The following is a 15,845-nucleotide window of genomic DNA, read 5'->3' as shown; positions in this document are numbered from 1 at the left end:
TAATGAGGGTAGCGATAATGATGGCGACGATAGATGAGGACGATAGAAGACGACGACGACAAAGGAAACGACGATAGCGAGCATACGCGAAAAGTGGTCGACCACTTTGAGGTAGCACAAAACAAATAATCAAAGACTTTCAATGACACTGTTTAACCATAATTTAATCATCTTTTCTACTAAGACCTAAGTGCAATACACTTACACTTAAGACCAGGTCGTTGAGGCGCCCCTAATCTGGTGTTGATACCAACTAGATGTTGAAGATACGGAGCTGCCACAAAGTCCACATCCCACTAACGAGAACGATCGTCAGCAAGATGGCATCAGTGATCCGATCTCGACGCGTCCATTCAGCCTCGGTCTGAATATCCGTCTTCTTCCAGTTCACCCCCTTGGCCGCATGGTACTCATCAGAGAAATCCGACCTGACAGGGTCTGGCAACGCATCCTTCATGTCTAGGTAAACCTTGATAGCAAACTTGATGAGTGTCTCCGCGACAGGATTCGGATGACCGATTTCGTTGTGTTCGCGAATAGGTGCTGGTATCACGGTCAAGACCACCTGTCGGCCAAACCACTGTAGACGCCTAGTAATTGTCAGAAATCTGCGAGTTCGTCAAAATCAGTACTGAGCGAGACTCTCACCTCGGGAACCACATCACACTAAACTGCCTTATAAACGCCTCCGAAGCATCGTGCGCCTTCCGCCTCGTCTCCTCATCCGTATACCTCTCCATAGGAATTCTCTGAAACCACAGATAAAATCCCTCCACCTCCTCCCAGGTCCTCGGGAAATTCACCCCAAAGCTCCTAGACCCGTCCAACGGCTCCGTCCGGAGCTGGGCACACACCCGCTCGCCCCACTCCGGCCACGCCCGCTGCACGTTCGGATGCGGCTCCGTCCGGCGCGCCCCGACCAGCTTGCGCAGGTACGTCTCAAAGTACGCCGCGCCGATGATGGCCATCTCGCCCTCCCAGGGGTGGCTGTACGCGCCCGGCACGTTCTTCCAGACGCTCGCGTGGATCTTGTTGACGCTCTCGAGGCGCTTGCGGGAGACGTCGGAGCCGCTGCCGTACCACATCCAGTCGAGGAAGTAGTCCTGCGTTTCGAAGAACCGCTGGTGGCCGCGGCGATAGGCCTTGGCCGTGTGGTGGACCGCAGCGGCGCCGGCGGGCGTCTGGACGAGATGGATGAAGGTGGAGGCATAGCCGGCGGAGAAGGCGAAGGAGTTGGCCATGAAGAAGATTGCTGTCTTGATGATTTGGTCATATTCCGTGTCAGGGTCAAGCTTCAGGGAAATCACACGGTTAGTGCATCCACGACGGATAGGATGCTTAGGGTACCCACCTTGTCCAGGTACCTCCAAATCCATTTCCCCTTTCTTTCTGCTTCCGGAGGCCATTCTGGGACGGGCCTCTTGGGTCTAGGAGGTGGTCGGGGTTGTCGTGGGCTAAGCTCGAATTGTTCAATGCTGTCTGTTCCGGGGGGCAGGTTATCGGTAATGTCGAGCTTGTAATATAGTTTGTCTCTCTCAAGCAAGCTAGGCGTCATGTTGTGTTATGCGGGATAACCTAAGTTTGATATGATGAGTCTTATAATCTACACCAATTCTTTTCATGTCTCGAACGATTCAACGGAATTCCACAGCAGTTAAGAGAGCAATGCATGACAGTGTTATGCTCTCGAGAGCTCTAAGCGTATGGAAACAAACTTCCCAAAGCGGAATCACTGTCGTCGGTATCAGCATCATTTTACAGCACGGATAGAGAAGGCCGTCCCAAGCACGCCCACCGGCAGTTGCTTCGGCAGTTGCATACATAGATTCCCCAGGCTGTCAGCAAGCCTCGACCCAAGCCTTCAACTTCAGATGGACAGTGGGTTGCTTTAATAGGCAATTTGGTGGAGGAAAAGAAGGGTAGGCAAAGTTTCACGACCACGTCAGTGCCGTGTTCTGGTACACTTATAAACGAGTGCGATCGGAATCGGAACCATTTTGTGCGGAATATCGGAAGATTTTACATGTGAGTCCTTCTAAACTCTCATCTTTAATACCCGAGAGAAGTTTTGAGACTGACTAAGCTTAACCTTCAAGGATACTTCGTCCGAAGGCAAGGCATAGAAGAATGGGACGAGAAAGAGCAACGTCGATCAGGAGAATGGCCTTCGTTATCAGCGAACAAAAGAAAGATGATAAAATGGCATGGAACAAAGGAAACAATCGTATTGAGGGCAGAGGCAACGACGTGAAACAGGACGGCACCTGCGGTGATAGCTGTCTGGGTCACAGAGCCGACTTGGAAAGGACAATGCTCATCTGCTCATCGAGTCATCACTGAGCTTATATTTCATCTGATGTTTCGGATTCAATTAGCTACCGGGAAGTCAGACTTCTTCTGCCTTACAAATTCATTGTCGATGAAGAAGATCCGATGAGATTGGATACTACTGATTGGAGGTAACTCAGACACCTACTGTTGCGAATGACGATAGACTACGAAAATATAAGCGATTGGAGGCAAAGACAACGGCGACGGCGACGATGAGAGCGAAAAATTCTTCATTACACCCCCAGACAATAGCTATGGCTGTCAAACGTAACTGCGTGATCTAGGTTACCCGTGCCCAGAAGGTGTACCGTTCATATCTATCGGAAAGAAGTTGAACAGATCCGTGGTCAACACATCAAAGTTGAGATCAGGAAACGGGTTCAAGCCCGGTGCCGTTCCCGGCAAAGACATTGCATAGTCTTGAGGCAACGGCTCGGGTTGCTGGCGATACCCCCTATTGCTGAAATAAATCAAGTCATCCGAGGTCGTCGCGCGATTCTCATCGAGCGAAGGAAATTGTATGCTCGTTGGGAACCGGTCGCCGGCCCATGAAGGAGACGAATCTGTGGATCCTCCGTCTAGGGTAGTCCTTGACGCGTTGATGGAGCTCTCGACCGCCCACACGATTCTCTTGATGGACCGCACGGCGTTTGTGACGGGGTCATCTCCGACGAGAGCATGTAAGCCGGAGATGGCCATTTGGATGTACTCGAGGTTGTGTGGATGTTTGGCCGGATGGCGGAGGCTGTCGTAAAGGAGAACTGCGCAACATGACTCGATGAAGAAAGCGTGATACCTGCGCGACTGACAGGCGCGTTAGTGATTGTCGTCGTCAGATGAATTGGAAAGACTCACGTTGCAATCCTCAGGCCCGTGAAGCTTACTGCTAGTGAACGCCAATGCGTCTTGGGCCGCATCTGTTGCATGCCTGCATGCCTGTCTAAGCCAAATATCGCCTGTTTGCCCGGCACCATTCCCAGACTGAAGAGCAGCTTCAGCTATTAGAAATGGGCGGAAGATGAGCAAAATAACATGGAAGTAGACTTATAGCCAGTCAGAACGGAGACGATGATCACGGGATACTCTGCAACATACCGTTGTGCATTAGCAGTGATGTTTCGGCATTCCACACCTCCTGTTGCGCCGGGATCACGGAGCCAAGGCCCCACTTGTCGCCGTATTGACGGACCTGAGCGTGGAGTTTTTCGGCCTTTCCATAAAGTTGCCGGAGCGAGTCAGTCCTGCGGTTATAAATCGACTCCACAGCCTCTTCGATAATGCTTGCGAATTGGCACAGAGCCACCATCGTCGGCTGTCCGTCAGGGAATGCACAAGAGGCAAAGTCTGCCTTTCCAACCATGCTTCGTCGCCCGACAACTAGACTCAGCCATCTGCACAGCGTCAGCCTGTTGTTCGGTTGCAATGAATCAACAAGTACTAGTTGACTTACATCTCGAGAAAGTAAAGCGACCAGACAGTAATCAGACGAGCTTGGATCTCATCAGGGCAAGAGACGGAGCTCGTGGTTCCTACGTGCAGGCCCATCGCAAGGGCTTTCCTGCTCGCGACTCCCATGTGAAGATATGCCGAGTTAGGCCGCCCCATGTTGAGCTGGTAGTGAGCCAACAGCATGGAATACTGAATCATAGGCAATGTAACAGAGTCCTCGTAGATGACGGCCTCTTTCTTGGCATGGATGAAGAGTGATTCCGCGACGTCGGTCTGCGGTGTGCCCAGTGCTCCAAGGGCAAGAGCTGCGAGCAACACCGCCTTTCGCTGGGGCTGAACATCTGACTCGGGGCCCGGCTCGTACAGACTGCTGAGTGTCTCTTCCAGCTGTGAATCCGTGAAAAAGGGCAGTGTCGATAGATGCGTTATCTTGAACTGCTGCATGACGTCCCTTGCTTGATCTATCGGGATGGGGCAGCTGACGGGCTGCGTAGGCTCCACATTCACCTTGAGCGGCATGCCGAAGAAGATGTTTCGTTGCATGAACATGTCCAACCCCGGGCCACCCTCCTGCACGTCCCGACCATGATTCTGCCCGTACTGCCCTGAAAGAAGTCCACGATGGATCTGCTGCAGAAATGCCGAGTTTGATGAGGGGCCATAGTAAAGCCGGGAACTATCAGTCGACTTCGGAGCATGATGTGCAGCAGCAACGCTGTGATAGACCTCCGTCTGCGCCACCTGCTGCTGGTGGTCTTCCGCTAGACGCCGGGACACGGCCTCGTCACACGGGCCATGGTCCGGCGTTGCTGCCGACATGCCGTCCCCGGCTCCGGCATCCTTCGCCGCCCTGCTGTGTCGCGCAGAGAGCCTGATGCGTGGCTTGAGGCGATATATGCAGTCCGAAGGCTTGTTCCCGCATTGCTGACAGGGCTTGTCACCCGAGCATTTGATCTTGCGCCGACGGCACGGCTCGCACGCCTTAGGGATCTTCACTGTGGATCGCATCCCGAGTTCTCCGAAGACGTAAGCCCTGCAGCCCCAATCAACCGGAAGCAGATTCAAGAAGGAATTTGGGCTCGATTGAAAAGATCCGTAGAGATAAATCCTCAAATCCGATGCGAAAAGGTCTGAATTCGGAGTGTGGTCGTCGAAGGTGGGATATGGAATGTGAAAAGGAGTCGGCGCAGCGGCAGACTGTAATTCCGTAAACCCGAAACACCGTAATTCCGCCACCGAATGTACCAAAAAGACCCACCGCCGGACCTGACAACATCACCAACTAGGCAGTATGGGAATCACCGCCGAATCCCGGGTGGAGGCTGATTGCCAAGTTGATTCATCAGCATATTATCTCGATAGTATATAGGTAAAATGTCAAACTCAAACTGCGCCTTGTCCATCCCCAGCTCATCGTGATTTGCCTTCACCTATGTTCTTAATTCCGGTCGATGCACGATGACTTCGCTCCCAGCATACGACAGTGACCAGACGGTCCAAGGCGAGCCCAGCTTGAGTGGGGCATCGGATTCTCCTACAGGACTGACGGTTACCTTTAGAGATGTGAGCATTCGGGTTCATGGTATGGGCGAAGACTTTGGCTCTACTTGCCTGTCTGTTCTTGGCGACTTGATTCCATTTGGCAAGAGCAAGAAGTCTGAGAGGGTAGTATCAAATCCCGCATATTCACGAGAGTAATAACTTACCTAAATGAAAGAATATTCTCCAAAACATCTCAGGTCAAGTTTGTCCAGGCGAAATGGTATGTTGAAAGACATGATGTCTGTACCCTTCGTCTATGCAACGCTCTACTTACACAACTTTAGCTCTTGGTTCTCGGACGACCTGGTTCTGGCTGCACCTCACTACTCAAGATCATCTCCAACCAACGAGAGGAGTTCCACCACGTTAGCGGAGATGTTAGATATGGCAACCTAGGCCAAAAGGGGGCCCGGCAGTTTCGGAATCAAATCGTCATGAATACCGAAGGCAAGTTTACTGTTGTCTGAGAGTTGAAGTTCAGCGAAGTTAACTGCTTCATAGAGGACCTGCATTTCCCAACTCTGGAGGTCAAACAGACTCTCGATTTCGCCAATGCAACAAAGCTTCCCGCAACAAGACCAGATCATCTTTCCAATGGCGATGAATGGGTCTCTCACAAGACGAATACGATTCTCGACTCCCTTGCGATCGGCCACACAAAAGATACTATGGTTGGTGATGAGGTGATTCGGGGCGTTTCGGGAGGTGAGAGAAAGAGGGTTTCAATCGCTGAAGTTATGGCAACGCAGGTAAGTTGACCTCGGCTTGATTTCGCCTTTGGCACTACTAACGTGAGAGAACAGGCTGCCGTGCAATGTTGGGACAACTCGACGAGAGGCTTGGATGCCAGTAATGCGTTGGACTTTGTTCGTGTCCTACGAAAGATGGCAGACGAAGAGCAAAAGTCAATTGTTTCGACTCTGTATCAGGCTGGCAATGGCATCTACGATCTCTTCGACAAGGTTCTTGTTCTTGCCGAAGGCAGAGAAATCTACTATGGCCCCACATCCGAGGCTAAGCAGTATTTTGAGGACATGGGCTTTGAGTGCACTCCAGGAGCCAATATTTCCGACTTCCTCACTTCGGTTTCAGTCCATACAGAACGCCAGATCCGACCTGGGTTTGAAGAAAAGATCCCAAACACTGCGGCTGAGTTTGAAACTGCCTATAAGGCCAGTCCTACCTACGTCCGTATGTCGACCGAGATGGACGCGAAATCGGAAAAGTCTCTTTCAGAAGAGGTGGATAATCTGTTCGCTGTTCGGCATCAGGAGAAGAACCGCTCATTGCAGTTTCTTTCACGCGAAGGAAGCCCTTACCAAGTTTCCTTTGTCAGTCAAGTCCGCACTTGCATTAAAAGGTATGTCTGCAACCACAGCTGTGTTTCGAGGTCGTTGCTTGAGCTGACGAAAACATAGACAATTCCAGATCATGTGGGGTGATCGATGGTCCAACATTCTACAGATCTTTTCAGCTCTTGTCATGGCCTTGGTGACTGGAAGCCTCTTCTACGACCTCCCTGACGACAGCACATCCATTTTCCTGAGGCCCGGCGCTCTTTTCTTTCCCATCCAACTCTTTGCCATGAACAAAATGTCTGAAACCACGGCATCTTTCATGGGGCGGCGCATCATCTCCCGACACAAGCGCCTGTCCTTCAACCGGCCTGGGGCATACGCTCTGGCGTGTGCAGCGACTGATGTGCCAATGACGGTTGTGCTCTTCTCACTCTTCCAAGTAGTCTACTACTTCATCGTCAACTTCCAGAGGGACGCTGGCCACTTCTTCACCAACTGGTTTGTGCTCATCTTATGCACACTTTGCTTCGCGTCAATGTTCCGGATGATCGGGGCGTGGTGTAAGCATTTCGGCCTTGCATCGCAGATTACGGGATGGACGACGATGGTTTGCATGGTTTACGCTGGTAAGTTGCATTCACTAAAGAGACAAGAGTCAACAGCTAATTGGTCTCAGGGTACCTCATTCCCGTGCCTAGCATGCCTGTCTGGTTCCGTTGGATCTCATGGCTCAACCCAGCGACATATACCTTCGAGGCCATCATGGCTACGGAAATGGGCGACCTCGCACTTGATTGTGTCGCCCCTCAGTACATCCCGTTCGGGCCTAGCTACAACGACAATCAGTTCCGTAGCTGCACCGTCCGTGGCTCCACATCCGGCTCTTCGCTTATCGACGGCGAGAGGTACATGAACGCTCAGTACTCGGTCTATCGCGCACACATCTGGCGTAATGCCGGCATTCTCATCGGACTTTGGATCTTCTTTGCATTCATGACGGCTGTTGGTTTCGAAGTCAATCTTCACACCGACGCAGGCTCGAAGATTTTGTTCGATCGAAGGAGTCGCCAGAAGCAGATGGTCCGGGCTGCCGACGAGGAGAAGGGGGGTAGCTCGCCAACTTCCCAGGATGTGTCACCCATGTCCCTTAGCAGGACTGTCTTTACGTTCAAGGATATCAGCTATTTCGTTCGTCACGGCGGTCAAGATCTGCAACTTCTTCGGGGTGTGTCAGGCTTTGTCAAGCCAGGCCAGCTTGTTGCGTTGATGGGCAGCTCCGGTGCTGGCAAGACGACGCTCATGGACGTCTTGGCGCAGAGAAAGGACAGTGGCCGCATCGATGGCAGCATTATGGTCAACGGCAAGCCGCAAGGAATTAGCTTCCAACGTACGACTGGATATTGCGAGCAGAACGATGTCCACGAGCCCACAGCAACAGTCTGGGAGAGCCTTCTTTTCTCGGCAAGACTGCGTCAGAGTCATACAATTCCGGACGCGGAGAAGCAAGATTATGTTCGAAGCATTATGGACCTCCTTGAACTCACGCCTTTGCAACATGCTATTGTTGGCAGTAAGTTACATGTCCATTGGTGACCATGGAACTCGAGCACTTACTGACTCATTCCGCCAGCCCCTGGATCAGGTCTGTCTATCGAGCAACGAAAGCGCCTCACTCTCGCCACCGAACTCGTCGCCAAACCGTCTCTCCTTTTCCTCGACGAACCTACATCTGGTCTTGATGGTCAGTCAGCTTACGAAATCTGCCGCTTCATGCGTAAGCTTGCTGCTTCAGGTCAGACGATCATCTGCACCATCCACCAGCCCTCTGCAACCCTCTTCGATGCTTTCGACGTGCTTCTTCTTCTTGCACGTGGAGGAAGAACGACGTACTTCGGGCCGACGGGCAAGAACTCTGCTACAGTGATCGACTACTTTGGCCGTAATGGAGCGCCCTGTCCTCCGGACTCAAACCCTGCTGAGCATATTGTCGATGTCGTCCAGGGTCGCTTCGGAACGGAGATCGACTGGCCCCAGACATGGCTGGACTCTCCCGAGAGAGAATCTGCAATGTCCGAGCTGGATGCCCTGAATTCTGCAGAGAGCCAGGAGAAAGACCAAGTCTCTTCTTCGGCTACTACTTCAAATGACCTTGACCAGCACACTGGCTTCGCGACCCCAATTTCTTATCAAGTCTATCTTGTCACCCTTCGTCAGCTGGTTGCTCTCTGGCGCAACCCAGACTACGTGTGGAATAAGATTGGACTGCATATCACTAACGGGCTTTTTGGTGGCTTTACGTTCTACATGCTCGGGTCCGGCACGTTCGATCTGCAGCTCCGACTGATGGCGGTGTTCAATTTCGTCTTCGTCGCCCCGGGATGCATCAACCAGCTACAGCCCCTATTCATCCGCAACCGGGATGTCTTCGAGACGCGCGAGAAGAAATCCAAAACCTACCACTGGTTCGCATTCGTAGCTGCGCAGCTGCTGTCAGAAACGCCCGTTCTGATAATCTGCGGAACCTTGGCGTTTGTGACCTGGTACTTTACTGTTGGATTCCCCACCGAGGCCAGTGTGTCGGGACAAGTCTACCTCCAGATGATCCGTGAGTTCGCCATCGGTATCCCACGTTCATGCCTATCCATGCTAACGCAAACTGTGTTCAGTCTACGAGTTCCTGTACACCTCTCTTGGCCAAGCCATCGCTGCCTACAGCCCGAACGCTTTCTTCGCGGCGCTTGCGAACCCCATCATCATTGGGGCGGCTTTAATCAACTTTTGCGGCGTTGTGGTTCCGTATTCACAGATCACAGCATTTTGGAGGTACTGGCTATATTGGTTGGACCCCTTCACTTACCTTATCCAAGGTCTTCTTGAGCCTGTGTCATGGGGTGTTGAGGTACAATGCAGGCCGGACGAGCTGAGCTACATCCCTCTCCCAAGCAATAGTACATGCGGAGAGTACATGGCAGACTTCCTATCCTCAGAAGCGGGATATGTGGTCGACCCGGCCAATGGCACCTCGTGCGCGTACTGCCCGTACACGACCGGAGCGGATTACATGCGGACCATGAACATCATCGACTCAAGCTACGGCTGGCGCGGTGTAAGTCTCGTCCATTGCAAGAATTTGACGTTATTGCTTACATGCTTCAGCTTGGCATCACAGCCCTCTTCTGTGTTTCGTCCTACGCCCTGGTGTTTCTCATGATGAAGCTCAGGACCAAAACAACCAAGACGGCGAATTGAAATACTGTGGTCTGCAGGTCACGGACGATTACTGCAGGGCCATGTACCATTCATTCCTTGCATACAGAGGGCGGACGGAAGGCGGACGAAGGGAAAGACTGATTCGTGTCCGAAATAATACCTTGAGAGTTTCATCGGACATGACAGGGCTGGTCGGACATGAGTAGTCATCATAGCATTTCTCGCCGCCAATTGCTCGTAAGAGAAGACTAGTAATATCAGGTGATATAGATACTGTCGTGGTCCCTGTTGCCGTTTTTCACTTCGTCGTCGTGACCCATGTCGGTGTTATTCCTGTTGTCGTCTATAGCTACCCCCAGTCCCAACAGCAAAACTCTTTGTGATTTTGTACGTTCAACAAGGGTTCTGAAATAGGCTGCCTGTACAACAGGCTAAATGTCCTGTGAAAAATCTTAAAAATAGCTCTCGCCTACATCGAACAGATGTTCGAATCATATTAATGTGGCAGTATCTTCACCGCCGGCGTGCGCTTTGCGCGCCAAGACGGCTCGCTGCTTGACTGCCGCCGCGCATGCAGTTTCAACAATGTTCGTCGGCCGGCCGGGCAGAGCCGATGAATATCGTCTAGTCAATGAACTCTCTGCGTCCGATGACAAGTGGCAGTGCTCGTCCCGTTTCCGAAAGGATCTGTCGATCTTGAAAACGCCTATATGAGGCAAGAATCAGCCGCCTGAAAAGCCATCTTGGCGTCGCCTCAACTTCACACCCGCGAGACTATGTCGATGGCGGGAAGTTTTTCTGCCCTGCAGCGGCATCTGGCGGAATACAATACCGACGATCTCGAGACCGAACTACGAAGGGCCTGGCCAGTTCACGCTACTTGAATAGACGCAAACGCAGCAGACTGGGGCCATCCCATCTCGCAGCTTTACTCAACTTGGGCCATTTGACCGAGGGGTCCCCGAAGAATAGAGCTGACAGCTGAAACAAAATGAACACGGGTTCCTTCAGTACGACTTCACCTCTTCTCGTAATTCTCGCAATCACATGCATCAAACCCCTACCCACACGGGATGATGACTTATCAACGGACTTTGGCGGACTTTTCGGTTCCTTTGGTGACTGCTACATTATTTATTTGATCAACAGAATCGTGAATTCAAGTTGGTTCATCCAAAATCGTCTATGGCGGCTTCTTGTGGAGCAGACATGTAGCAACAACGTGGATTCTGCCCACCGTGCCGTGGTTGGGCTGGATCACTCCCATCATGCTGCTATCAACTGCTTGCAACATAAGCTGCGGGCTGCATTTTCAACTACGGAAATAACGCAATGACTGCAATATCCCATCGTCTCGTGATACTCTCAACAAACCATTGGATACCAACATGCTTCTCCTAAACTCACGTTCGGCGATCCGCGGGCGTCCGGCGCGTGTTCGTTTGGTTGATGGTGCTGTCGGTTTTAAGAAATTACATCTTTTAACGTTGGGAGCCGCAGGTAATGGAGGCGGCCCATCCCGGCTTCCGATGCGCCTGGGCGCGGGGTAGCAGTGGATAGAGGCGGCCGGACGTTCCACGGCCGGGATGGCCATGGCTTCTATCTCCGGTTACCCACCAAGGTTTCGGCGATCACTCGTCGGCTATTGCACTGATTGGCCTCTGCAGGTTTCAAGTCCCGACTTCTTAAGTTGTGTGGCGGCATGGTGGCAATGTTCGAATCATGGCGTTCATATACCCCCATAGGTGGCCATAGAGGTTTCTCTGCCATCCTGGCCCTCGATTATTTCCCCGTGAGAGTCATACGGCAGTCAACAAGGTGCGCCTCCAGGCGGCAAACTGCGAAGAAGAAAACTTAGAAGGGAAGAAAGATGATGGCAATGTTCGGCGTGTTCCCAGGCAAGCCTGGCTAGTGCTGGGCAGCAAGCGAAATGCACGTCAATTATTCTGCCGTAATTACATTGGGAACTTCTGTGAGTAATCCCAACCTTAGAAGATTGCGAAATTACGATGGCTGCGTCGAAAAGTAGCAGACTGGTTTGGCGACGGCTGTAGAAACACGGTGCACTTTTCGTGCATGATGATAGACGGCCCCGCAAAGCTCATAGTTGAGCCAGAGTCATGCAATGGCTATTGAGTATGAAGTTGTTGTTGATCGGAATCATCGGATGGCTCGACCGGCCTTACTTAGGACTGAACTGTCAGCGTCACATTCGCTAAGACCAAGGTTGTTGACTGACAGAGACAATTTTGGGATGATGATTCTTGGGCAATGTTTTATCACAAAGGCTTGAAGTTTAACAATCATTACGTACAATGCTACTGGGCGTATTGAGTACACGTCTTCCAGATTTCCATCAAGCTTCCGGTTGAGAACTTCTGGTTCTTTCTAGATTGACAGATTTCTGGAATCAAAACCCGATCAGATTGATTGCTTCGAGTTCGAAGGTTTCTATGCTTAGATTTGCATAGATCCGACGATGTTCAAGATCAGACAACCGCACCACGACGTGAGACGTCGATGCACGCGAATGTAATTCGAAGCTGTCATCAGTAATGGCACGAATAATGTCTCTGTATGAGCTGCATTCTTTGTATAAACTTGCAATAGCCGAGATGCGTTCGCGCGGCGTTTGTGGATGGGCGAGTTTGCCGCCATACGGCCGTAAAATACCACGGTACTGGGCACATCACTGGGCGATGATGCCGTGATGTTTGACGGAGTGAGTCGGGACCTCGAGCTGGTCTGAGCCGGAACATTCGATCCGCACATATTCTAGAACGCTTCTGGATCAGGGCCGCTGGGCGTTCGGGGTTAGCGGCTACGCTATCGCCCGCCTCCTGCGTATTGGCTGCTTCTAATTAAGCTTGGCTTGCATGTACCAATTGGCTTCGTGAGTCCCTTCTGGGTGAGGAGTTGCCTCTTTTGAGGCGACAAGGATATGTGGAAGGGTTCGTCGTGATCTGGAAGCAAAGTCTGAATTGCGCTCTGACATAAACCCAATCGGATTCGGATAACGGGCTGCGGACTCTCTCACCGACTGGTCTGTCGTGTGTGAACATGGCTTGCTCCATGTGCCCATACCTGCATCTCCGGTGAATAAGGTGTGGTGAGAGAGGGGACTGGGGTAGGGGACCCCCATCAGTGAGGTCCCTTATCATTGCTTTGGTCTCTTGTCTTACTCGACGTCTGATATTCGGCCGCCAGGGATTCCGTGCGATGACGGCTTTGTTTGACTTCGCGTACTGCTGATCACTCCACCCCGCTAGGAAATGCGTTGCGCCTCGACCCTGACAACATCCGACCCCTCGACGAACTCTAATCGGAACTAGAGCGGCCGGGCGAGTCAGGGCAGGTGCGGGACGCTCCTCGTCGCATGTCGTCAAACTTCTTTTTATCAGCTGCTCACAACCCCCTCTTTCCTCACGCTTTCGGCTTCGGATTAGAATGGTCTTGCTACCTAGGAACACCTCACTGATCACACAAAATCCGCTGTTGAACCGTGAAGCGATGAGCCTCTTCGCGTGGTTCACAGCTCGAGTCGAGCGACTGAAGCAATGAGCAACACCACAGGCCCGGTTGGGGCGTTCCCGCCCCCGCCGGGTGTCACGCCGAATTTCAATGATCCCACAGATGCTGGTTGGACGTTGAATGTTGCTGGGATGAGTGTGATGGCTGCTGTTACGACGTGTTTCTTTGGGATAAGGACATATGTAAAGTTCTCCTACGGGAGCCAGTTTCTTCCTGAAGACTGTAAGCGGTCCTGAAAGAAGAGAACTGCTTGGGCAATGCTAACCTGTAGCTAAGGGACATGTGCGATCGCATATGTGAGATTCTCCTACTTCGAATTTCGGTCGTCGAAATAGTCCAAACTGACCAGCGCAGGCTCTCATCATACTTTACACCTCGACGGTGTTTGTCAGTAAGTATGGAGTCTCCGCCGACCAGGATCGAGTTTCTGACAGGCGGGGCTAGTGGCACACTATGGCGAAGGATATCACGCTTGGGACCTAACGAAAGAGTCCTACCAAGAAGTGATGAGGGTAGGTTTGCTATGTCACAAAAGTGTCGATAAGGAGACTCACTAGATGACCGCAGTGGCTCTACGCAAGCTCCATCATCTATTGTCCCGCCGCCTATTTCACGAAGGTCACCCTTCTCCTCCTCGAAGCTCGAGTTTTCTCCATACACGAAAAGATCGCTCGCGGCATCAGGATATTCGTAATCATCCTCCTCGTGTGTTATATTCCTATACAAACGCTTAAAACGATCATCTGCATCCCAATCTCCGCCTTCTGGGACCCGCATACGCCGAACCCGAAATGTCTCAACCAGCGCAAAATATTCATTGCCGATCTTGCACTAGCGATCATAACCGACTTTTTTATTCTTTGCATCCCCTTTCCCCTGCTTTGGGGGCTCAGGATGCCACTTCGGAAGAAGCTGAAAATTCTTGTTCTCCTTGGCGCCGGGGGTGTGGCCACGGCCGTGACGATATATCGATTATATCTGGTCATCCTATTTCTTTCATCCACTGACGTAACATCCGACTTCGTCGTTCTGGATCTCGTAACGCGAGTGGACCCGAATTCGGTCGATCTGTTGACGCAACTAACGTTGCACAGGTGTCTGGAACTCGTCATCGGCATTGTATGCGCCTGTCTGCCGTCAACGAATATTCTTTACGAACGGATACGCCGAGGCCAGCCTGCAAAGACAGGCAACCTCCCCGATAATACAAGCGACTACCAGAAGAGGAGTGACAATTCATCCTACTGGTGGAGTATGATGACTGGGAAACAAACACGACCTGCACGAACCGAAGTGGCCACTGTCGCCGAGGCTGTGCGAAGCCCCAAACATGCCGCGACATTCGATACCGAGCTCGCAATACTAACTGGACAACCCATGGGTGTGCGTCCTCCTACTGGTGAACCGGAGCAAAAGTCGCCGTCCCTTTCAGTGCTTGTACATAACGACGAAATATGGACGTATGATCCACGGGCGAACTCTATCGACGGCCGACGCGAAGGATGGCTTGCTCCCGGTGGCGAGAGCTCCGCAGAAGGGGCCTCACCGGCCAGGTCCATCTATCACCATCACGCACTCGAAGCTAGGAGGTCATGGGAGGCTGTGTGGGAGCGAACCATGCCGCCTGAACGCCTGAACCCTGTATCGGAGGTTAGAGTGGCGGGCCCGCCCCAGCTGAAGCTCACAACCCACCCACCACCTGACTGGGAAGAGCTGGATCAAGATATGTCTGAGACGTCAAAAGTTGACTTTCGTTGAATTACAAAGATACCCAACAATGTTTGCGCGGAAGTGTCAAGGTTCGAGGCTGCTGAGATATCGCGGTCACATGAGCGCGGCGGAGTTGCAAGGTGGGAAGATAAAGCATCAGAAACGTAGACAAGCAATTGTCATTAATTGACGTGGTTACGGGGAGTTAACGTGAGTGTCGACAGCCGAAGCTGCAATCATTATGTATTGGTGACAGGATGACACAACTCTCGCTACCCAAGTTACGACGTCGCTGTACATACAGGAAGACGAGATAAGGGGCTCTCCAATTTCATGCGTCCCTGCGACCACATATCCTTTATGTAAGATGCTTCATAATTTGGGGTCATCCGGCAAAGTCCCGCAACACCAGTTTGTTGAGCAGCTATCATTCCTCTGATTCTGGGCTCACCAAATATTTAATTGACTCGACGAAAGTGTCGATGAATTAAAATAACGTTGCATCAGCTGTGCCCGGGCAGTCATGAATTGGTGCCTCGGTGGGATAGTCCGACTTAGAACGATGGCAGGTAGGGACGGTAACAACGAAATAGTTGGCAACGACTACTGCGAGGGGACGGCAGTGATTCAAAGAACAGCAGTCGCTTTCGCACAAGGAAATAAGTGCCCAACTAAACTCCAGCCCATTGAAGAATAGGCACCAGCCTGAATAGAAAACAGGTAGGAAAAATTCATGTCATAAAAGCAACATCAGTCACCGATTTCTTATTTCAA

General features: G+C 51.7%; 4 protein-coding genes across 4 annotated transcripts; 2 read left to right on the top strand and 2 right to left on the bottom strand.

Annotated features, from left to right (window-relative positions):
* Positions 1-253: 253 nt before the first annotated feature.
* On the bottom strand, positions 254-1,555 carry CGCS363_v011816 (uncharacterized protein; the record flags this gene model as incomplete). Its single annotated transcript, XM_036643665.1, has 3 exons — positions 254-590; positions 649-1,292; positions 1,352-1,555. The coding sequence occupies 3 exons, from the start codon at positions 1,553-1,555 to the stop codon at positions 254-256; spliced, it is 1,185 nt and encodes a 394-aa protein (XP_036490425.1).
* A 1,061-nt stretch (positions 1,556-2,616) lies between these two features.
* Positions 2,617-4,599, bottom strand: CGCS363_v011815 (Filamentous growth regulator 27; the record flags this gene model as incomplete). Its single annotated transcript, XM_036643664.1, has 4 exons — positions 2,617-3,135; positions 3,187-3,374; positions 3,427-3,722; positions 3,782-4,599. The coding sequence occupies 4 exons, from the start codon at positions 4,597-4,599 to the stop codon at positions 2,617-2,619; spliced, it is 1,821 nt and encodes a 606-aa protein (XP_036490435.1).
* Positions 4,600-6,059: 1,460 nt separating this feature from the next.
* Positions 6,060-9,869, top strand: bfr1-0 (Brefeldin A resistance protein; the record flags this gene model as incomplete). Its single annotated transcript, XM_036643663.1, has 7 exons — positions 6,060-6,071; positions 6,126-6,682; positions 6,741-7,246; positions 7,297-8,190; positions 8,251-9,225; positions 9,287-9,726; positions 9,777-9,869. The coding sequence occupies 7 exons, from the start codon at positions 6,060-6,062 to the stop codon at positions 9,867-9,869; spliced, it is 3,477 nt and encodes a 1,158-aa protein (XP_036490436.1).
* Positions 9,870-13,387: 3,518 nt separating this feature from the next.
* Positions 13,388-15,119, top strand: CGCS363_v011813 (uncharacterized protein; the record flags this gene model as incomplete). Its single annotated transcript, XM_036643662.1, has 5 exons — positions 13,388-13,583; positions 13,638-13,657; positions 13,716-13,752; positions 13,806-13,873; positions 13,929-15,119. The coding sequence occupies 5 exons, from the start codon at positions 13,388-13,390 to the stop codon at positions 15,117-15,119; spliced, it is 1,512 nt and encodes a 503-aa protein (XP_036490437.1).
* Between the last annotated feature and the right edge of the window lie 726 nt (positions 15,120-15,845).

The sequence above is a fragment of the Colletotrichum siamense genome (genome assembly GCF_013390195.1).
Source record: "Colletotrichum siamense strain Cg363 chromosome Unknown KSG_Cg363_contig08, whole genome shotgun sequence".
NCBI lineage: Eukaryota > Fungi > Ascomycota > Sordariomycetes > Glomerellales > Glomerellaceae > Colletotrichum > Colletotrichum siamense.
This window is presented reverse-complemented; position numbering and strand designations above follow the sequence as displayed.